Source organism: Mus pahari, chromosome 6, assembly GCF_900095145.1.
Source record: "Mus pahari chromosome 6, PAHARI_EIJ_v1.1, whole genome shotgun sequence".
Taxonomy (NCBI): Eukaryota; Metazoa; Chordata; class Mammalia; order Rodentia; family Muridae; genus Mus; species Mus pahari.
In genome coordinates, this window is record NC_034595.1 from 85,064,651 (window position 1) to 85,091,334 (window position 26,684).

Genomic DNA, 26,684 nt, shown 5'->3' on the forward strand with positions numbered 1-26,684 from the left:
AGATGCACCAGAAGAGGGCATCAGATCTCATTACGAATGGTTATGAGCCACCATGTGGTTGCTGGGAATTGAACTCAGGACCTTCGAAGAGCAGTCAGTGTACTTACCCACTGAGCCATCTCTCCAGCCCCAGTCCTAGTCATTTTTATGCTTCATTTATATGACATGTCCAGAATGGGCAGATCTATCAGTAGCCACCTCGGGTTGGCTGGGAGAAATAGGGTGGGAACTGGAAGGCAAGCTAATAAGGTATGCAGGTTTTTTGTTTATTTTTTAAGTAGATCTTCTCCTGTAGCCCTGACTGGCATGGTACTTGCTCTGTAGCCCATGCTGACCTTGAACCCAGCCTTACCCTTACCAGATCACAGGTGTGTACAGTTGCACTTGGCTTTGCAGAGTCTTTTGGTGAGTTGGGTCTGTGGTGTCCACATTCAGAGGCAGGAGGATCCCTGTGACTTTGAGGCCAACTAGGGTTATACAGGAAATCCTGTCTCAAAATAACAAAGGGCTTAAGGGGAGATAGGTTAGTTGTTAAAGCACTTGCCTAGCAAGCTTGAGGACCTGACTTTGAGCTACAGAATGTGTTCACTAAAAGAAAACAAAACAAAGAAGTGTGAAACTTGGCAAGCTGACAGCGGGCCCAGGCTCCTGCCCAGGCTCCTGCCCAGGCTCCTGCCACCACGTCTGAGCACCAGAATTCCATCCTCAGCAAACACAGGGTGGAAAGAGTAGACGAATTTCTTCAGGGTTATCCTCTGATTCCCACACGCACTTCATGTTATGCACAGGCCCATCTACACAAATAAATAAACAAATGTTCGAAACAAAACAAAAACACATGGCTCAGGCCACCCCATGCTGGGGAAACGGAGGCTCATGGGTCCCTGGGGCTCACTGCTTGCTAGCTTAGGTTGTTTCACAAGTTCCAGTCTAGTGACAAATCCTGTATGTAAAAATAAATAGAAGTGTGGAGAGTGCCTGGGGGCGGGACTCCAGGCGGGTGGCTCTCAGAGCACTGCCACACTGATCCTCCTGCCCATGAGTGCCATGGACACTGCCATGGACATGCAAATAAAGAGCGGGGGCAGTTGAAGGACGGTGACACCGGGAGACTGAGGCAGGAGGATCAGTTAGAGGCTGACCTGGACTAGCTAGTAAGACCTTGTCTCAACAACAAACAACAAAACCCAAAGCAAACAAAAAGAACTCTTGCCAGATGGTGGCAGCTGCACACGGAGGCAGAGGCAGGTGGATTTCTGAGTTTGAGGCCAGCCTGGTCTACAGAGTGAGTTCCAGGACAGCCAGGGCTACACAGAGGAACCCTGCCTCGAAAACAAACAAAAAACAAACAAACAAAAAAAAACAAAAGAAAGAAAGAAAGAAAGAAAGAAAGAAAGAAAGAAAGAAAGAAAAAGAAAGAAAGAAAGAAAGGAAAAGAAAAGAAAGCAAGCACTGGTTGGCCAGCAGTCCCTGCCAGTGAGGGGGAGGGGAGCTGTGAGGCTGTAGGAGGAGGCCTGTGGGAAGGGAAAGGGCTGCTTGTTGATGATGGTGGTTAAACCCTATCTGTCCCCATTATCAGATGGCGCCAGCCTGTGCCTCATGCTCTGTCGTGGTTGTGTAAATGGTGACTGCAGAAGGAAGCCTGGTGAAGGGCACCACAGGGCCTCTCAGAACTACTGCCCTGTGACTCACTGATAACTTCCAAATAAACAGCTAAATTATGTCCTAAGAACAAATAGAAGGGACTTGGAGCTGTTAGCTCAGCCAGAGGAAGAGTGTATGGGTGAGGAGAGAGCAGGCTGCCGACTGACCGACTGACCGGGATCCCTGTGTTCAAGTCTTGGCTCAGCCGTCTTCCTGGCAGGGATAGGCAGGTGGGTGGGGATAAGATGAGGCAGACAGGGCCAGATCACCCATGGGAATTTTATTTTTCCTCTCCTCCTCCTCTTCCTCCTTCCCCTCCTCCTCCTCCTCTTCCTCTTAGGATCTCACTATGTAGCTCTGGCTGGCCTGGACCTAACAAATCGGTCCTCCCCAGGTCCTGGGATTAAAGTGTGCACCACCATGCCCAGTTTTTGTTCTTTGTTTTAATTATCTTTCAAGGGAGAAAGGAGCCCCTGGGGAGGTTTGCTCAGGGCTGCGGTTTGTCTTTGTTGCTTGTGAGCATCCGTGAAGGGAGCCACTAAGGGAGCTGCCTTATTTAACTGCTTAAATCAGGAGGGAGCCCAGACCCACAGAGCAATGCCAGGATGGTGAGGATGCTGGGTGATGAGGAAAGGGCGGGGTGTGAGGAAGAAGGTGAAGGGGGCTGCCTGCAGGCAGTATGCAGTGCCAGCTCAGCAGTCCCCCTTTGCTTTCTGATGAGGTGACAAAGACCCTACCATAGGAACCTGGGGAGGAGAGAGTTGATTTCGCTGACACTTCCCAGGTCACAGTCCAACATGGAGGGAAGTCAGGTCGGGACTGAAATAGAGACTTTTTATTCAACTCAGGACTTCCCTGCCCAGGAGAAGCTCCGCCCACAGAGCCTGGGCCCTCCCTGTCAGTCATCAATCAAGGATAGGCCACAGCCTTGGCTACAGCCTCATGTGATGGGGTTTTCTCAGTTGAGGGGCTCCCTCTTCTCAGATGACTCTAGCTTGTGTCTCATTGACAGAAAATACCCATCATATCAGGTCAGGAGAGCGTTGCATTTCCTGCTTTGGATTTAGCCTGAAAAAGACTCATTTCAGACCCTCCCTAATGGAGATCCCCCTCTTTGGCTCTAGGCTTGTTAGATTTTAGTCCTGTTAGGTAGGGAACAGAGTGGTGGCTCTGGGGTATAGCTGACTGTACACATGTCCTTTCTTCATCAGAAGAAGTGTATGAGCATTTTTGCATGTTAGTTCCATCTGTGTGCCAATAACGATGACCCATACAGCCACAACCCAACTCTCAGGTGCTTCCACTGGACAGATGCTTTAGGACTTTGTCCCCTGCCAAGCCATCTGCCTGGTAGGGGCTGAGACCATGCACATTTTACATGGGAGGAAATAAGGTGCCATGTAATTGTGCACAGCAGAGCGTGTGTCCACGGTACATGTCTTTGATTTCAATGACTTCTCTCTGTGGGCTGCCATTCTGCCTCAGAGATGGTGGAGGTGGTACCTGGCTTCCGGAAGCCAGGGGAGATATCTTGGCTTTCTGCCTGGCAGCTCAGTGCTGAGTCAGTAGTGGTACAAGCCTTTTGAGGAGTCTGTGCCCACATAAGTGTGGAGAAGCTGCAGGCACTACACCATACCAGACAAGGACTTCATGTTCAGAACAGAGAAGCAGCAACTGGGAGAAGTCACCATGTCAGGAACCTCACCCCACACTGGAGAAGTCATGCCTGCTTCTCCCTGAACAGTGCTTCTCTTCAGGAAAAGCTGCAACTCCCTCCTGTGCCCTGAAGCCCTGGGTCCCTGTCCCCGAGGCCTGACTTCCCTCTTTCCCCTCAGGAATCCCTGACAGTGAACCTCAAGACTAGAGCTATGAGCTCACCTCTGGCCTCTCTTAGCAAGACACGCAAGGTGCCCCTAGAGTCGGAGTCTGTGAATCCTGGGTAAGGAGCCAGCTGGCCTCTAGGTCCTTGTGCCCCTGACCTGTCTCCTCCTTGATCCTTTCCTCACCAGAGGAAAATGACCCCTAGCATCTTGGGGAAAGCAAAGAGTAGCTAGAGGCTTTCTGTGTCTGCCCTCCTTCTCTTTAAATCTTCAGGAAACTGGTTTGTGCTGGCCAAAGATGGGTGGGACCTTTCTGTAAGGCATGGCCCTGTAAGAGTGGCTGAGAGCTTGTCATTCACTGTTTACCCCCCAGTTCTGCAGATGTGAATGTCCTGCCAGCCTGGGCCAAGCTCTGTGCTGGCCTCTTTTAAATGCCGTTGCCTTATATCTTGAGGCAATCCTGGTGCAAAGCCTTGTCTACCTCCAGTTCCCTTATTGCTTTTCTGAGCACACTTAGAGTTTGGCTAACGAAGGCCAGAGTGAGCCAGAGCGGTTAAGCAGCAATCCCAGGGGCCCATGGCACTTCAGAGAGGAGCCAGGGTCAGCTTATAGGCTTTGGAATCTCGTGGTCTTCCCATCCAAGATGGCCCTGCAGTGCCCCCTGATTTCCTCTGTTGGGAGGAGTTAGGCATTGGACAGCGTGCCCCTTGGCTCACCCTGGCTGAGGGTAGGTGGGGTCGGGAGTCTTCAGGATATGGAGGCTTAGCCTCTATCTCTTTAGCTTTGCATGGGGCCTGGAACTTTTCCTTGGTGGCATTCCAAGGGGGTTAATTTACATTTGTTCCTTCTTCCTGCCTGGGTCCCCAGGAGACGAGGGATAAGAATCTACGGAAATGGTGAGTGTGTGCACTCCCCTCCCCTCCCCTCCCCTCTCGCCCTTATAGCTAGGCATGTTGGGAAGGAGCACCCTGAGGCCTTGTGAGCCTGGGCATCTGGCCTGCTCCCTGTATTCACGCTCCCTACCTGTCACTCAGAGGCCTGGGCCACCCACTTGCTCTGATCCCTCAGCAGAGATCCACACCATCATAAAACTCTGCCCAAAAGAAGATGGGTATGGGTACCTCAGAAGTATGGGAAGACCAGAGATGTGGACCTCAGCCTGTCTTGTAGCCGCCTCTCCCTGAAGCCCTGGCCTCATCACTGGCCTGATTGTGTACCTTGTGGGGCAGTGTATAAGCTGTTTCATCTTGGCCAGGACCCAGGCCAGAGTGTTCTCTGGGTTGTGGTCCCAGAGCAGTGACCCGGGCATTCCTGTCTGCAGAAGATGAGGTGGACATGTGGAATGATGGCCAAGACTCAGAAGAGAAGACCTCTCTGCCTTCCTGCTATGGAGGCATCGGTGCTCCTGTGAGTAGGCAAGGTGAGAGTGGAGGGCTAAAGGGGTGTGGCTTTCCCTTGCTCTGGGAGAGGCTCTGAGAACAGTGGCTCCTACTCTGGCTCACCTGCTGACCTGCTGTGTTTAGATGCCGCTCCCACCTCTGGCTAGCTGCCCCAGTGCTTGTACCCCCACACCCATCCAGGACAGGATTTAACCTAGAGCCACAGGTTAGGAATCTGGCCAAGCCCCAAGCCAGGCTGTGGCTAGGAACCCTCCAGTTTCCAGCAAGTGTGATGTCAACAGGTCTGTGATTGAGGCTCAGAGACAGTGAAGGCCCTGAAGGGAGAGCTCAGCCTCTGGCCGGCTGCTTCCTCATCTGAACTCTCCAAAAAGGGCTGAGTTCCTTAGCAGGCCATTTCACCTGACTCTGTCTTCAGTGGGCTGTGTGGAGTTGCCTACAGTAGGGAGAGTGGGCAGACGGGCACTGGGAGGGTTAGGAGATGTTGTGAGGAGGCTAGAACTTTCCATCAGATGTGACATCTTAAGCAACTTTAAGATCCTCCTGCTTCCTCGTCCCCTGGGGAGAGCAATGGGCTGGCATGCTATAAGGATCTGCTGCTTGGTGGGGTTCCTAGCTATCACATAGGGGACTCAGAGCAGAGGCCCCAATGGCCAAGGCAGTGGGAGGCAACTGCCAGTTAATCTTGGACCAAACTCCCCTCCATTTGACACTGGCAGGACTTGCCCAGCCCAAATCCTGCAGCGGCTTAGTCACAAAGCTAGGCTCTCCCTCACCTAGCCGGGCACAGTGGTGGCCCCGCAGCCACCTCCTTCCCTTTTAGGGACTGTACATCCTCTCGCTGCTGCTCCCTGCCACATCCAGCTGGTATGTCCCCACTAAGGTCTCCAGTAGGACCTGCCTCTCCTGCTTCATGTCTCTGCTCAGCAGCCCCTCTCCTGCCCCACTGCCTGCCTTTCCCAGCAGCTCTGTGCTGGCGTTGGGACGTTGATGGCGTCCCTTCCTCCCTCTTACTGTCCTCAGCACCTCCTTTTCTTCCCCAGTGTTCACTGTGGACATTCCCAGCTGCCCCCCGCGCCACACACTGGCAGGTCCTGAATGCTTCCACTCTTGTGGCTCACAATGCTTTGGCTCTGAGTCCCTGACAGCTCTCACTGAGTGAGCATGCCCATTAGGGAGATAGTAATTCAGGGACTTGAAGATGACATCAAGGTCAAGTTAAGAGTTCACCATCTTTCCTGAGCCATCCTGGGCTTCCTGTGTGGTCTGCTGACAGTGACTGCAATTCCTGCTTCCCGTGTTAGGGGAGTGTCTAGTGACAAGGAGGGCTTGTGTTCTTTATCTCACTCTTATTTTTTTTTTTTTCCAGAGGCTGGGGTTGAGGACAGTCAGGGTTGCCTCAAATTTACTGTGTAGCCGTGGATGGCCTTGAACTCTCTTTGGGATAAAAGAGGCACATCTCCATCAAGGCATTCAAGCTTTATTGTGAAAATTTTTACTGTACAGAAAAACTGAAGTAGGACAGTCCCTTCCCTTCCTTCCTTCCTTCCCCTTCCCCTTCCCCTTCCCCTTCCCCTTCCCTTCTGCCTCTACAGAGATACTCTTTCATACAGGGGCTTCTCACAGAGATCCTGACATTTGTATCTAACTCCTTTGGTACCCTGCATATCCTAATAATGAGACACAGACAGTGTTATTGCTGCACCTCTGAGCATGAATAATCCAGTAACGCTCCTAACACCTATCTCTTCTATACTACAGGCTCCTCAGGAGTTCCAAATAGCTCTTAGAATAACTTGTCCCTGAAAGGCAGGGCGGCCTCATGCATCATTGCAGTATTTATGCCTGTTTAGATTGTACCCAGTTCTTAAAAACAATGACATTAACTTTCCTTTTGGGGGACAGGATCTCACTATGTAGCCCTGCTGTCCTAGAACTTACTATGTAGACCAGGCTAGCTCCCAACTCACAGAGCTCCTACCTTTGTCTCCTGAGTGCTGGGATTAGAGATGTGGGCCGCCACGCCCATCTGAGAAAGCCCTGGCCACTCGAGTTGCAGAGTCCAGATGTGTTGAGTGATCACGTTGTGTTTGTTCCTGTGTGTGCACACAACGATGAGTGTGTATGCGTCAAAGAAAACTCACTTTTTCTTCCATCGTGTGTGTCCCAGGGAATCCAACTTAAGTCACCAAGCTTGATGGCAAGGAGGGGGCAGGGTAGGTAAACACCCTTGGTATGAATGCAAAAGGCCCTGAGTTCAATTCCCCAGGACCTGTATAAAAGGCTCTCATGGCTATGTATGCCTATAATCCCACCAGAGACAAGTGGATTGTGGGAGTTTCCTGGCCAGCTAGCCTACCCCAAATAGAAGTCTTCAGGTGCAGTATTCGCCTATCATACGTATGGCCCTAGATTCAGTCCCCCCAACCCCCAAAAGGGTGGAGAGCGATAAAGGAAGGCATCCAATGTCCTCTTTTGCCTCTGCCTGTATGTACATGGGAGTATGTAACCCTGTACATGTGTATGTGCATACACACACACACACACACACACACACACGACTTAAATATGGCCTATATGTTCACCACTGATAAACATACCAGGAACAAATTGCTGCACCCAGCCCCCACCCCTACTTCCCCAAGAAGGCCCACTGACTGCATGGCCTGCTGTAACTGACTGCATGGCCCGCTGTAACTGACTGCATGGCCCGCTGTAACTGACTGCACGAGCTGCTCTCTGTAGAGCTTTAAGCGCTCCTGCCACCAAGCAGTAGCTGCTTTTGGAATTGCTGGTTCTGTTCTTGTGGCTTTCTCTTTCTCTCCCTCTGGCTCTTCTCATCTCAGCCTCAGCTCCAGGACTGGCACAAGAAACTTTGTCCCCTTGTCAGGACCCCATGACTCAGAGCAGATGGCCTCCATGACCAGGAAGCTGCAGGAGCTGGAGCAGCAGTTGCAGGCCCAGAACGACGAGATGCTGTCCAAGGTAGGCCCTGGGGAGGGACAATCAGGGAGGACTGTTTCCTCTAGTTGAACTGGTAGAGGCTGCTAGAATGAGGGATGCTGAGCAGAGCTGGGAGGCTGGACACTGAGCCCAGGACACGGGCTGTAACTTTCTCAACTAGTGTGACTGTTAGAGAGATGGGTTATTTGAGGCTCAGGAGCAGGGGCTGTTCCAAAGGTTGGTAGGGACAGGTTGACGCTCACACTCAGGCAAAAGGTGTGCACTGCCCAGTGGAAGGGCTAAAGTTGACCTCGTCTCCACCCTCTGGGGCTCTGGGACCCACCAGGACTTACTCACCCTGAGTCTCACTGCTTCAGGAGCAGAAGATCCTGGACCTGGAGGACTTGGTGCAGACCCTCCAGCAGCACCAGAGTAAGAAGCCCTCGGCCAGTGCTCGGGTGGGGCCATGGTTCATGGGTGCTGGACAGAGACTTGTGGGTACCAAGGCTCCAACAGCACCAGGCAGACTGCCGGTGGGGTCTGGGCAGCTGGGCCCGAGAGACAAACTTAACCAGTGCTTCCTGCACAGACTCTACTGTCCACAGCATGGCAGAGCCATACTCCAAGGGATGAAGGGATGGGTGGCTCTTGAAAGTCAGTTCAGGCAACCCTCTCCCTCCCCCCCCCCCCCCCCCCCCCCTACACACTTCTCTCTCTGTATCTCTCTCTCCCTCTCTCTCTCTCCCCCCGTGCCAGTGTTAGGAGAGTCTAGACGGACTCAGGGGCAGTCCTCCAGCTGTGGCAGTAGAACTCCTCACCCACTTCTTCCCAGACAATACAGCCCTGCAGAGGCAGGAGGAGCTGGAGACACAGTGCATTCAGCTGCAGCGGCAGATTGGTGAGATGGAGGTAAGCTGGTGGAATGGGCAGCCTGGCTGCCCTCCCTAGTCTAGAACTGCCTAGGATTTGCAGCAGCGCCTGCCCCGCAGGATTCTCCAGGCCCCTGCCGTTTCCCAGCTCTGGGCTGACTCAGAGTTTAGAGCCAGGGATTGGGGGGAGGGGACATATCTGGCACCATGATGCAGGACTCCCTGTGAGACTGACTCAAACCCTGAGCACACGCCCCTTCTTCCTTAATATACTGCCCTACTCCCCTGCTTGCTCCATCCCAAGTCCTCGCTGTGGGTGTGTGGCTGGGCCCTCCTACCTGGAACCTCTCTACGCTCGCTCCAGCCACACCACAGCACCTTCCTCTGGTCCTCTGGCTAAGCTCCTCCCTCCTTAGACCCCAGCCCCTGCTGGTCTCTGCAGGGCCTGGCCCGCCTCCTCCTGGAGAAGAACTTGGACTCATTTCCTTGAGACCTTCCTGACCTGACCAGGGCAGGCTCTTCACCCTCTGCTCTCCCTGGGCCACATCTCTCTTACCCTGTGGGACTGTAAGCTCCACGAGGGGCACATGGCTCACGTTGGACTTAGTGCCAAGTGGTCTCCTGCCTCAGGCCATGCCTTCTTTACCCAATCATTTGGTAAAAGAGACCTCAGTCACTTTTCTTCTGCTCAGAATTTTCTTCTGCTAAGACTTGAGCCGGAAGGCACTGGGCACTTGGCGGGGCCACTGGCGGGGCCACTCCTGCCTCCTTAGTGCCAGTGCCCTCTTCAGAGTCCTTTCTAAAATGTCTGTCTTCAAGCAGAAGGGTTTCCAAAGCTCGAGTCCACTGCAGACCTGTTCACATCTGGGGCTGTGAGGTACAGCTGCAGCTGGGCCCTACCTGCCTGCTGGATTGTAGCAGTAGCATGGGGTGGGGCCCAGCCTCAGAGCCAAGCACACCCCTGGCTCAAGCATGCACCTTTCACAGGTTTATTGAGTCGTCGTTTGTTTTGTTTTGTTTTGTTTTGTTTTGTGAGACAGAGCTTTTCTGTGTAGCCCTAGCTGTTCTGTAACTCCTCTGTAGACCAGGCTGGCCTTGAACTCAGAGATCAGCCTGCCTCTGCCTCCCAAGCACTGGGATCAGAGGTGTGCGCCACTATTGCGGATTCATCAATTGAACAAACCTTCAGTATCTATCCTGGTAGACACTGCCGCCATCAGGCTTGTGTCATCTGTACAGAAAGTCATGGCCCCCACATGCATGATGCTAACAGTCCACAGAAACAGGGAGTCACATGTGAGGAGACAGGGAAGATAGAGTGCAGGAAGTAATTAGTTAAGGGACCTCGGAAGCCAAGCTAGAGCTGTGTGAGGTGGCAGACTTGGGTTAGCATCTAGGCAAGGAGAAAGAAGGCTCCACCTGCCCCATACCACTGGCCAGAAGTCAGAAGGGGAGCGGGAAAGAGAGGCCAGGCCAACAGGCCTCACTATGAGCTCTGTCTGGAGAGTGTCCTTATGTATGTGGGAGTGGAGAGCCATAACAGGGGGAGAGCATGGTTAGAGCTCTGTGTGTGTGTGTGTGTGTGTGTGTGTGTGTATCTCTGAATGTGTATGTATGTGTATATCTTGTGTGCGTATCTGTGTGTGTGTATATGTGTGTGTGTTTCTGTGTGTGTATCTCTCTCTCTCTCTCTCTCTCTCTCTCTCTGTGTGTGTGTGTGAGTATGAGTGTGAGTGTGTGTAGAACCAGCTCTGTGTTGAAAGAGGTGCAGACAGGACGGTGTCAGGGTTTCACAACAGCAGGCAGTTGGTGACCATGCCACAAGCAGGGCAGTGATCTTTGGAGCAGAAGGGCAGAGAAGAAAGTGGTATCAGAAATAGAGACTACTCTAACCAGGTGTGGTGGCACATGCCTTTAATCCTAGCACACAGGAGACAGAGGCAAGCAAACTCTGTGAGTTCGAGGTCAGCCTGGTCTACAAAGCAAGTTCTAGGACAACTGTGCAAATCCTGTCTTGAAAAAAGCAAAAAAGCAAGCAAAGAAAGCCTAGCATGTAGATGACTTCCTGGGCTGGGAAGGCTCGGTCAGTAAAGAGGACCTTTGTCCTGTCCCTAAAAGCTATTTAAAAAACCAGAAAAGCCAGAATGGTTTCATGGATGGATCATCTCAGAGCTGGGGAAACAGAGTCGAGTAGATCTCAGGCTTATAGGGTAGCCTTGGCACCCAGTGGACACCAAGATGGACGGGGCTTGAAGAAGAATGGCACCTGGCCTATCCTCTGGCCCCACATGTCTATGGGCATGCGCACCTGCACACACCTGGGATTGCAGCCACATGAACACATGCACACACAGTCTAGTGTGGCAGGAAGAAGAGGGAGGCCTGCTCTTGTAGAGCAGGTGTCTCTGCCTCTTCTTCATGCTTAGGCCAGACCCACATGGTCCTCGGAGTTCTAGAGTAATGCCCTGGCTCAGGTACCGGCATGAAGAGTCTTACTGAGCACACTGAGACAGGGCTGTCATGTCTCCTCATAGAGAAGGAGCAGAACCTGCTGTTCTAGAGGTCAAGGGTTTTGGGGTCACAGGCAGAAAGTGTTCAGGCAGGTGGTGCAGCACCACCTCTCCCTCTTCTGCCCCACAGCGATTCCTCAGTGACTATGGCCTGCAGTGGGTGGGCGAGCCCATGGACCAGGAGAACTCAGAGGAAAAGACAGTCTCTGAAAATGATGAGCAAGACTGGATGAAGGCCAAGAAGTTCTGGAAGCCAGGTAGAGCATCTGCCCTGGCTCCCACCCACCAGCTTCCTGAGGGCCTGCCAGTCTTCCAGAGGCCCATTGTTTTAAGCCCTGCCTTCCCAACCATGGGCTGAGGGGGGGTTGTGAGATACCCAACACCTCATCAGGGAGAGAAAAGCCAAGGTTTCCCTCCCTGGTCTTACTTTAGTCTCTGCTTGCTCATCTGCCAAGGGTTACAGAGTCCCAGAGTTACTAGACATTTGACTATCTCCCCTCCTCCCAGACAGGGTTTCTCTGTGTAGCTCTGGCTGTCCTGGAACTCACTATGTAGATTAGGCTGGCCTCGAACTCACAGAGATCTACCTGCCTCTGCCTTCTGAGTGCTGGCATTAAAGGAATGTGCTACTGCCTGAGGCCACTGTCTTTAAACAACAAAACAAAACTAAACTAAACCTCACCTGGCATGATGGTACAAACCTTCTACCCCAGCACTTGGAAGGCTGGGTCAGGAAGACTGAGAGTTCAAGGCCAGCCTGGACTGCATGAAGAGCTTGTGTCTGGTTGGGGAGATGGTTTGGGAGGGAAGAGTAAAAGATCAGGTTTCGAGGCCTCAACCACCTCCCTGTTGGGCTGCAGGTCTGTGAGCCAGAGGGTGGGGTTGGGTGTGGGGAGGGGGATCTGCTCTGGCCGACTCCAGTTCTCATGGTTTGTCATCATCTTTCATTTTAATTTGTTTTGTTTGTTTTTTCCAGACAGGGTGTCTCTGTAGCCCTGGCTGTCTTGGAACTCACTCTGTAGACCAGGCTGGCCTCGAACTCACAGAGATCTACCTGTCTCTGCCTCCTCTTATCACTGTTAACCACGGGTATTTAGTGGGGACCCAGCCCACCTTGTCCTTAGAGTTGTTTCTGAGACACAGCCTGTTGTCTTTGGGGGAGAGAAGATCCATCTTTAGGAATCTAACTCAGACTAACTAATCTAACTCAGACTAACTAATCTAACTCAGACTAACTAATCTAACTCAGACTAACTAATCTAACTCAGACCCCTTCATTTCTACTCCACCCCTTGTTCAGGGTTGGTTTGTGGCTTGAGTAAGCCACTTCCCTTCCCTGACTGACAAGTTCATCCACAAAATGGGGCAGGCTCTCTCTCACCTTCAGGGTTACAAGGAAGAGATGGGTCAAATACGGGGTCCCTTGTGTGTCTTGCTTCTGCTTCTCGGGCTTTTCAGGAACAGGAATCATGGCAGCATCGCCCCCAAGGGCGGTCTAGAGGATGGCAGCTGTGTTAACCTCAGAAGGCTCTTCCTGCATAGAAACCCAGATTCCAGGGCTCGGTTGGTAGGGTGTGTACTCTTAGTGCAGAAAGCCCTGGGTTTATTCCCCAGCACCCATTAGGACGGGCATGGTGAACCACACATGCAGTCTCGACACCCAGGAGGTAAGGGTACAAAGATCACAAGTTCCAAGCTGGTCCCGGGCTATGGAACAGTGTGGAGGATAGATACCCTGGGCTACAAGAGACCCCACGTCAGAAAACAAGCACGGGATCAGACGGAGCCATGACTCAGGGTTAGGAGTGCCACTCTTCCAGAGGCCCAGCCTTCAGTCCCAGCACCCACACTGGGTGGCTCACAACCACTTGTGACTGCAGTGCCAGGGATCCAAACCCTCTTAAACCCTGGTACAATCATCAACCTTCCTTGTACTTGGGCCTGGGCTCCATCCCTCTGCCCCTAAATTGAGACAGGACTTCACTGTATAGCTCTGGCTGTCCTAGAACTCTGTCATGGAACTTGCTATATAGACCGGACTAGCCTTGAACTCAGAGATCCTCCTGCCTCTGCCTCCGAGTGCCAGAACTAAAGGTGTGCACCATGCCCGTCTCTTACCGCTTTCAAAAAATCTTGAGTAACAGCCTTGGGATAGGCTAAAGGTACCCCAGCTTATGGCCAACTAAGCTAGAGTGTCTGACAACGGCTGAGCAGAGGGCGTCGAGAGCTCACTGGGAGGTGACCCCAGTTATTGGATAGAAGGTGAGGTAGGCGCTGCTGTGGAGGACAAGAGGAGACAGGAGCAATTTGGAGGTGGGGTCCTTGGCCTTTTTGACGGATGGAGAGGAGAGGAGGAGGGGTCAGAGACAGCCTTGGAGCACGCTGTGAAAAGGTGCTGGGAGCATGTGTGGCCCCAGGATGTGGGAGGTAACCTGAGGCCCCTACTGGACAAGATCTATATGTCAGACCAGAGTAGCCTAGGGCCTGGCACTCTGATCACCATTGTCCAGGGACTGAGGCCACAGCAGGAGCTCTGTGTGTTGAGAACACTTGTGAGGTTTCCTGCTTTGCCCCCGGAGTCCACAGGAGGCGGGGATCTGCTTCATGTAGCCCTCACACCCTGGAGAGCAGCCTGCCTTCTGGCTGAAGGTTCTTCTGCTTCCTTTAGGGGGAGGTCAGACCACATGGCTGCTCTGTGAACATCTCTTCTAGTCCCAAGTACTTCCTCCACCAACCCTCCCCAAACAGCATCCTGTGTTATGTTTTGTTGGTGCGGCGGCTCCAGGCCTGGCTCTGAAACCACGGTGAAGGCCACCGTTGCCTTCCACGTAGGGGTTCCTAGGCCACAGAACCTTGTACACTTCTCTCTTGCTTTTACCTTCCAGTGGGAGAAGCCTTTAGTCCCTCCTGCCGGGGAGGAAGTACTCCCCTTTTCTAGATAGAAGCTTTTCCTCCTCGGAACGCCCTCTTGTCTCGGGGACTAGCCTGACTCTCCCTGGGTCCTCTGCTACCTGCTTTGGCTTCTTGCTGGCTTGTGTCTGGGCATCTGTCCGTCACATCCCACCCGACAGCTGCCAGTGGGCAGGTGAGCCAGGGCACCCATGGCTGGGGAGGGGGGTGAAATGGACTGGATCCAGAACTTTTCCTTAGGAAGGATTGTTTCTCCATGAAGGGGGCCAGCAGAGGGGAGCCTGGAAAAGGGGTGATCTGCAGCTGGGCCCCCCGCCTCTCACCAGGATACAAGTATCACATTGGCTGCTGTGTCAAGTGCTTCAGGGGACAGTCCTGCTCTGGCCTCAGGACACAACAGGTTTTGGGCCTGGGCGCAGAGAACATTCGTGGGCTTGGTGCTTGTCTGTCTCCTGTCTTTCCTCAAATTCCCACCCTTCCTCCACATCTCTACCCCCACCCTAGCCTTTGGCCCAAGCCCCTGGCCTGGCGCTTCTCACATTCCTAGGTCAAGAGGCCATACTGGCAGCCCTGTTTGATTTGCCCTGGCCTAGTCCTGGGTAAGCGAGCTCCCCACCCCCCAAATTCACTTTTATCCTGATATTGGCCCTTCAGCAGATCCCCACAGACACTGGGGCTGCTGTTGTAGCTGTGCCAGTGTCTCATGGGAAGAGCAGTGCTGGAACAAGGGGTTTAAAGGCTCAGGCTAGATGTCCTGGGGGCAGTCAGCAGGCTCTTAACTCACTGTCTTTTCCCCTGGTGACATCCAGGAGCATGCAGTACAGTGCTTGGCACAAGGAAGGCTATGGCACCTGGGGAACTGGGACTATCAGTCCCCCAGAACAGCCCCAAGCTGGACTGCAGAGGTCAGGGTGAGAGCTGTAGGCATCAGGACAAACCTGTCCTGGTTGAGGGTGTGCTCGGGAACCACCCAGAGGTTCAGAGCACATGCACAAAGGCTTAGCCTGGCTCACAGAGTTGTAGTAACAATGGCTGTTTCCTGATGCAAGAGGTGGACCATCTCCATCTAGCCCCAAAGTAGCAAGTTATCCTTTCAACAAGCCTGCAGGGAGCACCGCTCATCCTGCGCCTGCTATGGGCTGTGCAGGGCACATAGGGCCCCTCTATCTACCATGTTGTTTGGCACACTGACTTCTCTCGGGATGAGCCCAAGGGGACAGGATACTGGGAGGGTGCAGGCAGGACTCTCCAAGCCTAACAGAACCACACTGCTCCTACAGGGGTGGACAGTTGGGTCAGCACATGCTTCTGGGGGCACCCCCCCACCCCCTGAGCCAGGTTAGGGTTCAGTGCTCTAACTGGTGTTTAAGAAGTGCCCAGAGTAATTGGAAGGCAAATGATCACACCCAAAATGACAAGAATGTGTGACCAGGGCCAAGGGGATGGGCTCAGGGGCAAAAGAACCAGGCAAGAGTACCAAGGGTTCCTGGCAGGGTTCAAGGCAAGGCATGGTGTAGCCTGAGGCCAGAGTAAGTTGGGACAGACATCAGCAGCCACCTTCCGGGCTTTGGGCTGCGCTTGTCCACCTCTTACACAGAGGAGGTTGGGCTCAGACGCCTGCCCTAGCCTGCAGAGCTCACAAGCAGCAGCCCTGGCTGTGTGGCCTTGGAGGGCCAAGGAAGAGCCAAGGAAGAGGTCAGGCCAGCACTTGGGACGGGAAGGAAGGAAAGTGGAGAGCTCAGGCTCCACCCTCATTGTGGGGGCTACGTAAGGCCCTGTATTAAACACAAACTCCTGAAGTTACGTGAAGTCCCAGAGGTCTTCCTGTGACCCTCCCTAGAAAGGGGTCCTAAGTAGTCGTGTCCCAAGTGCTGAGTGAGTCGCGTAGGCCCTGCAAAGGCTCACGTGACCTGGAGCACGGCACCTCACAAGGCCTCCCAGGGCCGTTAAGTCGTGTCCACTGACATGATATCACAAAAGGGACATGTCTCTCCGTTGGCCCGAGCCAGCACAGGCTGGCTTCTTGGCCTATACTGTCTTGTGTAGGAACTCCTGCTACAGGCTACAGTTTTCTCCAAATGGAGGTTTCTTTTGAACCTTGGCTGTTGGTAGAGTGCTCTCCGACTTAGCTCTGCCCTGGGCTGGCCATGGCAGGCTCACCGTGCCTTACTTCCTGAACGTTTCTATATGGAGCTGTGCCACCTCTGCAGGTTCCCAGTCTCTCCCTCCTGTCCATTGACCCAATGGCAGCCCAGCCTGCCCTACCTACCCTGTCCTCCCCTGGACAGGGCTAGATGTCCTTTTCTAGGCAGAAAACAGACCCGTTCCCACGTCACTAAATGTCCTGTCTTCCTCCACATCTCTCTTCTATGGAAATGCTCTGCCACGTGGGAGCCCCTGTCCTCCAGGCCAGTATTCTGAGGCAAACTTTTGCCATCGGTATTTGTTAGTACCATCCCAGGGACTCCATCTGTCCCCTTGCCCCATTACCCACCCTGTGGCTCTCCCTAAGCCTCTGCTCTGAGGTTGCCTGTTTTAGCTAGCTAGCAGTCTTAGACCTCACTCTCCTTAGTAGTGGAAAGAGGGACGGGGCCAGTTCCTGAAGTCCTTGTAAAGAAAACTCATGTCAGCATCATTGTGGGGCAGGAGGTGCAATGCAGCTGTTGGTGGTCACACAACAGGGAAGCCCAGTGGCAGGAGGGGCAGGCATAGCCCTTCAGATCGCAGCCAGCGCTGGGGAGAAGGGAAGGCTCAGGGAGGGTCTATAGCTCAGCAGCTGCAGAGACAGCATAGCCCCTGCACCTGTACTTCCACTTGGGGGCGAGCAGTTTGATCCCCAGCGCCCCACCCTACATCCTGCTACAAAACAGCTCTCAGCAAGCTCACAGCCATGCCTCTGCGGGATGCTTGGACTCTGTTTTGTTTTGTTTTAAGATTTATTTATTTTATGTATGTGAGTACAGATGGTTGCAAGCCTTCATGTGGTTGTTGGGAATTGAATTTTAGGACCTCTGCTTGCTCTGGTCGGCCCCACTTGCTCAGTCTCTGCTCACTCTGGCTCAAAGATTTACTTATTATTACACATAAGTACACTGTAGTTGTCTTCAGCCACCCCAGAAGAGGGCATCAGATCTCATTACGGATGGTTGTGAGCTACCATGTGGTTGCTGGGATTTGAACTCAGGACCTTCAGAAGAGCAGTCAGTGCTCTTACGAATTGAGCCATCTCACCCCCCCCTTTTTTTCTTTTTTCTTTTTAAGACTTATTTGTTATATGTAAGTACAATGTAGCTGTCTTCAGACACATCAGAAGAGGGCATCAGATCACATTACCATGTGGTTGCTAGAATTTGAACTCAGGACCTCCGGGAGAGCAGTCAGTGCTCTTAACCGCTGAGCCACATCTCCAGCTCTGGATCCTTATACTCTAGGGGCATTTAACAGAGCCCGGCCAGCAACCCCTCTGCCTGCCACCCTTTTATGGCACCTTCCTGAGTGTCCTGGTTTCTCCCTCTCCACCCCTAGAACTGTGCAGGGCCATGTGTGCAGCAGTTTCCTGAGTCCAGAACCTTGGCAGATGCTCAAGAGTCTGCGACCATCTGGTCAGCAGCTGCCCCCACACCCTAAGAGCCATCTGTTCCCACCCTTCTCCTCCCTCCCTGATGATGCATCAGGTGGCCTGGGATGTGTCACCTTTTTTTTTAAAGGCTGTTTCCTCATGAATCAAGTGGAGGTTAAACAGTCCCTGCCTCCCAGCCTTGGGGTTGGCCTGAGGAATATTTGTACAAGGTAGAACTGATGAACTTGGACAGTTCAGGCTGTTCCAAGTTAGCCTTCACATGGCCACTTCCTTGGCGCCTTAGAGCCACCCAGAACATTGTGGTAAGACCAGCCAGGAAGAAATGCAGGAGCTGGGATTTGAACCGTGAAAGCTTTGATCCAGAGCTGGGAGCTTTGCCAGCCCAGTGCCCAACACAGGTCTAGTATCAAACTTTACTTTCGCTCTTAATGTTGTGCATTGCTAAGAAGCCAGGGAACTCCCTCTGGCCTCAGTTTCCATCTCTGAAAATGTGAAGGAATATGAATAACCCTTACAATGTAGGATCGGTCATAAGCGGAAGAAATGGGACGATGGATAGTAAGCCATCTGACCCAAAGTAAGTGTCCTGCTAGGTGTGGTGACACACATGTAATACCAGCACTTGGGAGGTGGAGGTAGGATCAGGAGTTCAAGGTCATCCTCACCACTGCCAGTTCAAGCTAGGTAGATCAGGGCTCGAATAAAAGTTCAAAGTAAGTATCCAATAGGTGCCATTGTTAGCTAGTGCGCTGAGACCTCTGCTCAATGTGGGAGGGCCCAGAGCTGCCAGGGCACACGGCAGCCACAGAGGCTCATGGGCATCTATCCCTTTTGCCAGGGGATTCTTTGGTGCCCCCCGAGGTGGACTTTGACAGACTGCTGGCCAGTCTACAGGATCTGAGTGAGCTGGTGGTGGAGGGAGAGGCCCAGGTGACACCGGTGCCTGGTGGGGCTCAGTTCCGTACCCTAGAGCCCATCCCGCTGAAGGTCTACCGGAACGGCATTATGATGTTTGATGGGCCCTTCCGGCCCTTCTACGATCCTTCCACGCAGGTAGGATGGAGCTCTGGGTCCATGCCTACTCACGCCTGCTTGGACATGGTGGGGTGTCACTGCGAGAGTGTGCCCTCCACAGAGTACACAGGTCCCACCCCTCCAATCTCAGAGCTCCCAGTATTTCCAGAATACAATGCTTATGGCTTGCCAACTAAACAGGTAGCAGGCTTGGCATGGCATGGCATGACATAGCATGGCTACAGAGGCCTCACGTGTTCACTCCCCTGCAGCGCTGCCTCCGGGACATACTGGATGGCTTCTTTCCCTCAGAGCTGCAGCGGCTGTATCCTGATGGAGTCCCCTTTAAGGTAACCAGCACTCCTCAACCCACACTTTCCCTGTGCCGAGTTGTAGAGAATGGGGCTAATAGTTTCCTCAGGAATCCACCTTCCTAAGAGGGAGCCATCCACGCAAGGGACCCACCCATTCAGGATGCCCAGCAGGAGGGGAGCTCTCCTGTGAGGAGGCCATCTTGGCCATGATGGCCATGAGGCTCCCCCAAGCTGAGCAGCTGACAGTGCCCTCTGCTGGCATCTTGAAGGTACAACATTGCCAATGGGTCCACCATTCTGCCCACCCTCCCCAGCCTTCAGGGCACCTTAACAGTGTGCAACTCCCGAGGAATCTGTAATGCCCAGTGGGCCTAGTTTCCCCTGGAAGCTTCTGAAACCACACGGTTGGGGTAGAAGGCAGGGCATGAGTTGCAAACGCCGAGAAGAGGCAGAGTTGGCTGGGCTGCAGGGACAGGAGGTGAGCCCATCTGTCGCCAGGGCTGAGTGGGATGAAGGTTGTCCTCATGGGGAGCAGGAAGCAGCAGGCTCCAGAGGCGGGTTATCTCCACAGCGAGGGCGTGTGCTGTCATGATGCACAAGATAGCGTGAGTCATGACTGGGGGTTTTTGAGATGGCTGTGAAGATAGTCTTGAAACTACGCCTTGACAGAGCAGCTGTGGTGACCTGCAGAGATGCAGTGGGAACTGCAGACCAGACCAGACCAGGAGCTCTACCCTCCCCTGACATTCAGACCCCCAAAGCAGTGGGGAGGGGGTCTTCAGTACTGTGCCTTCAGCTAGTATCTTGCATAAATATGGCCTGAACTGGGGTGTTCTTGTATTAGACCATCCGTGGGTTCTTTTTATTTTTTTTATTTTTTTTTGGTTTTTCGAGACAGGGTTTCTCTGTATAGCCCTGGCTGTCCTGGAACTCACTTTGTAGACCAGGCTGGCCTCAAACTCAGAAATCCGCCTGCCTCTGCCTCCCGAGTGTTGGGATTAAAGGCGTGCGCCACCATGCCCGGCCGTCCTTGGGTTCTTGAGACCTCTGGGCGAGCAGGAATGGGGGTGAGGTTTCAGGGCTGAAGAGGTGGGCTTCCCACTTCCGTGGCCCTTCTTCCCTGTCAGGTAAGCGACCTGCGAAATCAGGTCTACCCAGAGGATGGTCTGGGCCCATTCCCAGGTGAGGGTCGTGTGGTGGGCCGGCAGAAGATGCGCAAGGTCACAGACAGGGCAGAGGAGACTTCAGGTAAGCTGGACCCCAAGGTTGGCTGGGGGACTGTGCAGAGCAAGCTCCAGGTGGCCTCTCCCAGCACTTACAGTCCCTCCTGGGCCAAGGCTCCCAATGCCCTCCCTGCAGGCTCCAGGATGACGGCTGAGAAATTTCTGAACAGGCTTCCCAAGTGTGTAATCCGACAAGGCGAGGTGATTGACATCCGGGGCCCCATCAGGGACACCTTGCAGGTGAGGCCAGCCCTAGTTACCCAGCAGCCTTCTGCAGGGGCTTTTGTCAGCAGCCCTGGCTCAGCCTATAGTCTCTTGCCAGGAGGCAAGGAGACCCTCAGAACTAAATCTTGTCTCTGTGGAGCTGGCGGGGACTCTGTACCCTTCCACCCATAGGACAAATTGGTTGGTGGCTACAACTGAGGGGGTGAGGCTATGGACCCAGGGCCCAGGTCACCCATGTTCTAGAGGAGCTTGGCTTAGGTGCTCCTTGCTAAAGTCCCGCAGCCTTTCAGATGCTGAGGTATCTTCTGTCTTCACTCCCATTCTTCCTTCCCAAGTCTCCCCCCCCCAAAAGGGGGTGTCAAGCTGCACGCCTCCCGACTTCTGTCTCCTTTGCCCTTTGTGGCCTTGTCCAGTCTGGCCACCCCGTGAGGTCCTCCCTGCAGCGCACTCCCAATGCCTAGACTCCAGAGTGTCCCACAGATGCCCTTTCTGTGCTGGCCTTACTATCTCATTTCTGCCCGTGCCAGCCATGTGCCCCAACAGCTTTCTCTGTTGGCAGTGTCTGGGGATTCTTGGAGAAAACCAAGGTCACTGTCCTGGCATTGAAGGACCATTTTGTGACACTGCCCTCTCTGACTTTTCCTTCCTGCCCTGATTTGCTTCCTTGCTTCAAGAGCTGTCAGCTTCTGGCAGTTTCCCAGCTTGACCCCTCCTTTCATATTCCTATGGGTCAGGGTTCCCTTTCAGATGACTGCAGGCTAGGTTAGGTCCCCTAGCTTGGCCACCATCTGGGTGGGCTTGTTTCCCACACTGGACTTCGAGAATGACAATGTTGCCGTCCAGAGCCTCCTTTCCTTTCCATTTCTTCTTGGGCCTCAGCTCACAGAACCCCTCAGCTCTTTAGCTCACCGGTCCCATCCACCCCTGCTCAGGAATGAGCCAGTCCTCCCTGAGGGCAGAGGAAATGCTTTAGGTGAGACCTAGGCTCCAGCCCCCTCCATGGCTACCTTTCAGAACTGCTGCCCAATGCCTGCCCGGATCCAGGAGACCATAGTGGAGACACCTGCCTTAGCTTCTGAGCGGCAGAGGTGAGGGCAAGGCAGAGGTGGGAGCAGGGCAGAGAGGAGAGGACCTGGGAGCTGGGGAGCACTAAGGGCCTCTGGATCTGCAGGAACCAGGAGTCACCTGACATGCCGATGCCTCCGCTCTCCATGCTGCGCATCAAGTCCGAGAATGGAGAGCAGGCCTTCTTGCTGATGATGTGGCCTGAGGATACCATTGGCGACGTGCGGAAACTCTTAGCACAGGCCAGGTGGGTATAGGGCAGGACTGGGGCTGCAAGGAGTTCCTGGCTCCATGGCCTGGCCTGATGTACTCTGCTGGACACCCAGGGACATGGATTCAGCTGCCTTTGAGATCATGAGCACCTTCCCGCCCACAGTCTACCAGGACGATGCGGTGACTCTGCGGGCCGCAGGCCTGGTTCCTAATGCAACGCTGCTGTTGCGGATCCGACGAGCGGCGAACCCCGGCTCTGGCCCAGGCTCACTGCCCTGAATAAAGTGCCGCCCCTGACATCATGAGCTCCACAAGGCTCTCCAGAGAGGGGAAGGCTGCGGTAGGGGGTGGTGGTACAGATGCTATGGCCTGTAACTGGAGCCCCAGCCGGCATAGCCACTGACTCTTTGTCCCCTGGGTTTCTGTTCTCCAAGTTGTACAAAGTGGATCCAGTGGAGGGAGTGGCCAGCCCTAGCTGGGTTGACATTCTCTGTCTCAGCTGGGACAGGGGAGCCTTGATGGGGGCGAGGTCTCTGAAGACAACCAGATGCATGTAAACCCACAAGCTCAAGTGGATACTTTCTCCATAGTGTGCACAAAACCACTGCCACAACTACCCCCATGGACCCAATCTAATACCGCTGCAGCTGTACACGCCCCCATCACCCCCTACACTGAATCAGTCAGCTCCAACACGGGAGGCAGCCCAGGGCAGGGAGACATCAAAACCTGCATGGGAAACTGGGTGATTCAGCCACCACCCTGAGAAACGTCATATCTACCATAGTCATGCGCTGCCAGACAGCCAGACAGCCATGTGTTCCACACGCACACGCAGCGGCAGCCCCAGGACAGTCCAGGCACCACCAGAACCAGGCAGGGACCGGACGCCACAAGCAGACAGTACCAGAGGAATGGACATTTAATTGTCTCTAGGGCGCTCCTAGGACGGGGATGCGGGGCCTTTGGCAGAGCTCTGGCTGATGGAAGCAACAGAAATGCTCATCAGACAGGGCCAGGCAGAGAGGATGCCCCGAGGTGTGGCTAGGGACAGCCATCGTCAGGGCTTAAGACAATCTTTTGAGACTAGTTGGAGAATAAGGAATGTTGCCTCTGAAGGAAGAGGAGGAGGCTACGGAAAGGGTCTGGGTTTGCAGGGAGGGACTCCAAGGTCAGAAGATTAGGAGGGACAAGGAGTTGGTTACAAGGCCTGGTGAAGAGCTAGCTGGATAGGACCGGTGGCCATCCTGACTCAGGCCAGCTTCAGGAACTCTTGCAGTGTGTCCTGCTCCACGGCCTCCACGAAGAGTTCATAGTCCTGAGGAAGGGAGGCAGTCACCTGAGTCAAGGTGCAGGGCACCCCAGTTGTTTCCCAGGGCTGACCCTGGCTGCAGTCCTCCAACACCTCCCAGCACCCAAACCCCATACCCCACAGTAGTGGTTCCCGTTGACAATCTGAGGTGGGGTAGCTTTGGGGTTGCCAGCCAAGGATCGCATCTCATCTCGAAGGGCGTTGTCCTGGGAGATGTCCACTAGCTGGTATTGGATCCTCTTCCCATCTAGGATGCGGGTCACCTCACTCTGCTGGGACTTGATCTAGGGGCGGAGGATTGACAGGGAATTCCCTTTGAGTGTAAGCAACAGCTTCTGTCCTGCCCACTCTGCGGGGAGGTTCTGGCCACTAAGGGAGGGGAAGGGTCCAAGGATAGACAGGTAAACTACGTGAGTTTCAGAAAGAGAAGACGGGGAAGTTCTGTGCACGACAGGGAAGCTAGACTCCGAGAGGCAGGCCCTACATCTCCTCCACAGCCACACAGTGGAGAGGAAGCGGGGATTAAAGCTGTTGGGGGATGGTGCAAGAGAATGGATGGCCCTATACTGGGGGAATGAGAGTGGGCAGCTCATGCTGGGGATGCCGAGGGGCCCGTGGTGCGGGGGCTCAGACTGGGCCCAGCCCTTGGACCAGACCTGGGAGGCCATACCCCGCACCTCACTGCCTCCATCGTGGGGGCGGCTCCCGGGCGCCGGTCGGAGCACAGAGACGGCCCACCCTCTCCGGGCGCCGGCCCAGGCACACACTTACTTCACGGGAGCCGGTGACCGACGTGCTGTAGACGCGCAGGCCACTCATGCTGCAGGCGGGGGACACAGACCAACTGAGGGACGGTGGGAGCGGCAGCTGCACGGCTAGGAACTACGCTGCCGCCGCCGCGCTTGGGAGCGGTTTCCTTCCTGCTCCGCCCGCGTGTCACTGCTCTCGGGACCAATGAGCTGCGCAGGCGGGCAAGGCGGGGCCTGCAAGACACCGCCCTGCTCCGTGGCCTGGAGACGGGAGGACCCCCGTCTTCTGCAGCTGCTTGGCTCCCCCCATACTCCCCTCAGCCCCATGCTGGGGACCGGCTAAAAGGCAGAAAAAGCTGGGAAGGCAGGCAGACCGGTTCAGCTAAAAGCTTTCCCCAGTTTACCCGGGTTATGCACATTCAGTGGCCAAAGCCGTACCACCCTGGTCTCCAGGTCTCTCAATAGCACTGCTCAGTATGGAACTTTGGAAGGCGGGTCAGTTCGCAAGCTTAGACAGCAAGGGCGGGGTGGGGGGGTAAGTGTGGTGGGGCGCTGGAGGGACAGTGCAGCCAGGACATTTTCTCTAAAGCACCTCTCCACTCAAACAGGCTCAGACAAGAAACGGGTGGTGGCTTTAGGCGAGGGGGTTGGGGAGCGGCACACACCCTTCAGGAACCAGGGGGAGGAGGTAGGCTGCGGGACAGCTTGTTAGTGTTCGGAGTCAAAGGCTAGTGCCACGACTTAGCCTGGCTTGCACTGGCCCTTGGCACAGCTATTTTGGGGGTGATCCCAACTTAACTCTACCTTTACATTGCACATGACACCCCACAGCTTTGAACATTAAGAATTCAGCTAACGAGGAGGAAGAGAGTGTAGCAGCCATTCCAACTGTGGATCAAGCTCTGTTAGGGTCACTATTGCCCCCCTCAAGAATAGACCTGGGGCTACATAGATAGTGGCCCAGGAACAACACAATTCTGCAGCCTGCCGAGGCAAACTGCCTGTCTGCTTCTGGGAAGTCATTTCCTCAAAGCCACAGAAACCCAGAAGCTGATGACCTGAGAGGCCTGCAACTCTGTAGTGACAACACAGGAGTGTGGGCAGAGACCTCATCTGTCGCCACACAGAGCAGAAGTGGGAAGAGACTGAGACTCCAAACTGGATCTGCCTAAATTCAATTCAAACTAGTCACAGGCAGGCTGGCAGGGGACGCTAGGAGGCACTGGGAAACTAGAGCGTTTGTTAAATGTTTTATTCTGTAATCAAAATAGGCAATACAAACCAGTCGACATAACAAAGATTCATATAAATAACTTTATAAACTTCACGAAGAAAAATACCCGTGAGCAAGGAGGCTGGGCTCCCAATGACAGGGTGGAGACCAACCAGGAAGCTCTGTTTTAAGGAGGCAGCAGCTGGGAGGCTGAGGGGATGGTCAGCTGGGTGTGGCTACTCTGAAAGGTAAACCACTCCAGAAAGAAAACATAAACTTGTTAAAACCCTGGCAAAGCGGCCCCCCAGGCCCTGGGGGTCCAGGGTGCTTTTAACAGCCCTGAGGCTTAGCACACGTCCTGTCTGCGCCCCCACAACTACTTTACTCCTCATACATACACAGGGCCCTTGGCTCCAAACTAGAGGTTGTTGAGGACTGGCCAAACAACCAGATAAAACTGAGATGATCCCTAAATTGGGAGGCAAGAAAAACCAGAAAGCTAAGGCTCAAAGGCCCTAGAGAAACACAAAACACCAGAAAACACTCAACACTTTTTACCTTAGGTGCTCTGAACTCTCAAGGTCAGAGCAGGCAAAGGGAATCCTAACCCCAAATGAGAGGCACAGATCAGAGGACTAGCTACAGAGCCCAGCCTTAGGAAGCACTGAGCAGGCACAGCTGCCCTGTGGTCTCACGGGGGAACCTTCTGTCCAACCCGGGAACCACAAGGCACCCACAGAGGAGTCTACTCTAGAAGACCTAGGGGACCCAAGCACATGCCCACATGCCCAAGGTTCTAGGGACAGACAATGGGTAGCTACGAAGAGTTTCCTGTAAAAGATGGCCCAGCAGGCAGGCTGAGGAGCCCTGCCATGGTCCCCTGTGTCAGTGATCACAGTAAGGACTCTGCTGAGGGAGGGTGGGTAACCCTGAGGCCTCTGTGGGAACAGCAGCAGCCCTGAGGAAGCAGGTACCTGAGACAGCCCAGAAAGCCAGCCGAGTTCCCAGGAAGGCTGGTACAAGGGGCCTGAGAACTCTTAAAAGGTTGTTACTCCTACTTTACCCTTTAGGCCTCTCTTAAAAGAGCATCAGTAGGACCAAGGTATGGATAGGAATGAACATGGATCCACCCTGGAGGATGGAGGGGAGGCCAGCAGCCTGTTTGCTTCTCATGCCAGGTTAGAGCTGGGAACAACTTGGGAGGACTTTATCAGTTGAAATCTGCAAAAAGGTTAATTAGTAACTCAGCCTTTAAGAGTGAATTAAGATAACAAGCAAAACATAGCCCAATAAGGGAAAGCCAGAGTACAGCAAAACAGGCAGGCTTCTCACAGCCCTGGGCCCAGATACAGGCTCTTCCCTCTGGGTGCAGCAGTGGGAGGCAGAACTGTCAGGGAAGGAACCTTCTGGCGAGGCCAGCAGCAGCCTAGGTCCTGCCTGGCACTCCTCACTGCGTGGCACAGTTTTCTCCCATGTCCTGGGCATATCTGTCTGACAGGCTGGTCCTTAAGTCCTCAATGTCATGGCGCAGCTGTTGAACCTCTTCTAGCTTCCTCCTGATCACATCTGGCTTCTGCAGATCTAGCTGCGTCCCTGGGTGCTGGGTGGCTGAGGAGGAGAGAATTGCAAGAGTGTCAGCAAATGAAGTGACTGAAACGTTCATGAAGAATGGGCACAATGACA

The 26,684-nt window shown here is 53.9% G+C and overlaps 3 protein-coding genes across 5 annotated transcripts in view; 1 reads left to right on the forward strand and 2 right to left on the reverse strand.

Annotated features, from left to right (window-relative positions):
• Ubxn11 (UBX domain protein 11) overlaps positions 1 to 22,027 on the forward strand; it is a 24,235-nt gene extending 2,208 nt beyond the window's left edge. Inside the window, exons 2-15 of one of the 3 annotated variants that reach the window (XM_021200896.1) lie at positions 3,480 to 3,583; positions 4,332 to 4,360; positions 4,786 to 4,884; positions 7,752 to 7,846; positions 8,182 to 8,236; positions 8,637 to 8,713; positions 11,314 to 11,440; positions 18,512 to 18,726; positions 18,960 to 19,037; positions 20,129 to 20,249; positions 20,361 to 20,464; positions 21,464 to 21,537; positions 21,621 to 21,761; positions 21,841 to 22,027. In XM_021200896.1, coding sequence (XP_021056555.1) covers positions 3,513 to 3,583; positions 4,332 to 4,360; positions 4,786 to 4,884; positions 7,752 to 7,846; positions 8,182 to 8,236; positions 8,637 to 8,713; positions 11,314 to 11,440; positions 18,512 to 18,726; positions 18,960 to 19,037; positions 20,129 to 20,249; positions 20,361 to 20,464; positions 21,464 to 21,537; positions 21,621 to 21,761; positions 21,841 to 22,006 — 1,452 coding nt within the window. In that variant the 5' untranslated portion in view covers positions 3,480 to 3,512 and the 3' untranslated portion in view covers positions 22,007 to 22,027. Of the gene's footprint in view, positions 1 to 3,479; positions 3,584 to 4,331; positions 4,361 to 4,785; positions 4,885 to 7,707; positions 7,847 to 8,181; positions 8,237 to 8,636; positions 8,714 to 11,313; positions 11,441 to 18,511; positions 18,727 to 18,959; positions 19,038 to 20,128; positions 20,250 to 20,360; positions 20,465 to 21,463; positions 21,538 to 21,620; positions 21,762 to 21,840 lie in introns of those variants that run through there. The other 2 variants (XM_029540059.1, XM_029540058.1) reach the window with 2 other exon arrangements.
• A 601-nt stretch (positions 22,028 to 22,628) lies between these two features.
• Sh3bgrl3 (SH3 domain binding glutamate rich protein like 3) lies at positions 22,629 to 23,957 on the reverse strand. The gene is made up of 3 exons (XM_021200768.2): positions 23,811 to 23,957; positions 23,156 to 23,323; positions 22,629 to 23,045 (listed from the first exon to the last, which is right to left on the reverse strand). Exons 1-3 carry the CDS (start codon positions 23,856 to 23,858, stop codon positions 22,980 to 22,982), a joined length of 282 nt encoding a protein of 93 aa, XP_021056427.1. The 5' UTR covers positions 23,859 to 23,957; the 3' UTR covers positions 22,629 to 22,979.
• A 1,068-nt stretch (positions 23,958 to 25,025) lies between these two features.
• The window catches only part of Cep85 (centrosomal protein 85), a 42,775-nt gene continuing 41,116 nt past the window's right edge, over positions 25,026 to 26,684 (reverse strand). The window contains exon 14 of the mRNA XM_021200068.1: positions 25,026 to 26,609. Within this exon, the coding sequence (XP_021055727.1) occupies positions 26,449 to 26,609 (161 nt within the window). The 3' untranslated portion in view covers positions 25,026 to 26,448. The remainder of the gene's footprint in view (positions 26,610 to 26,684) is intronic.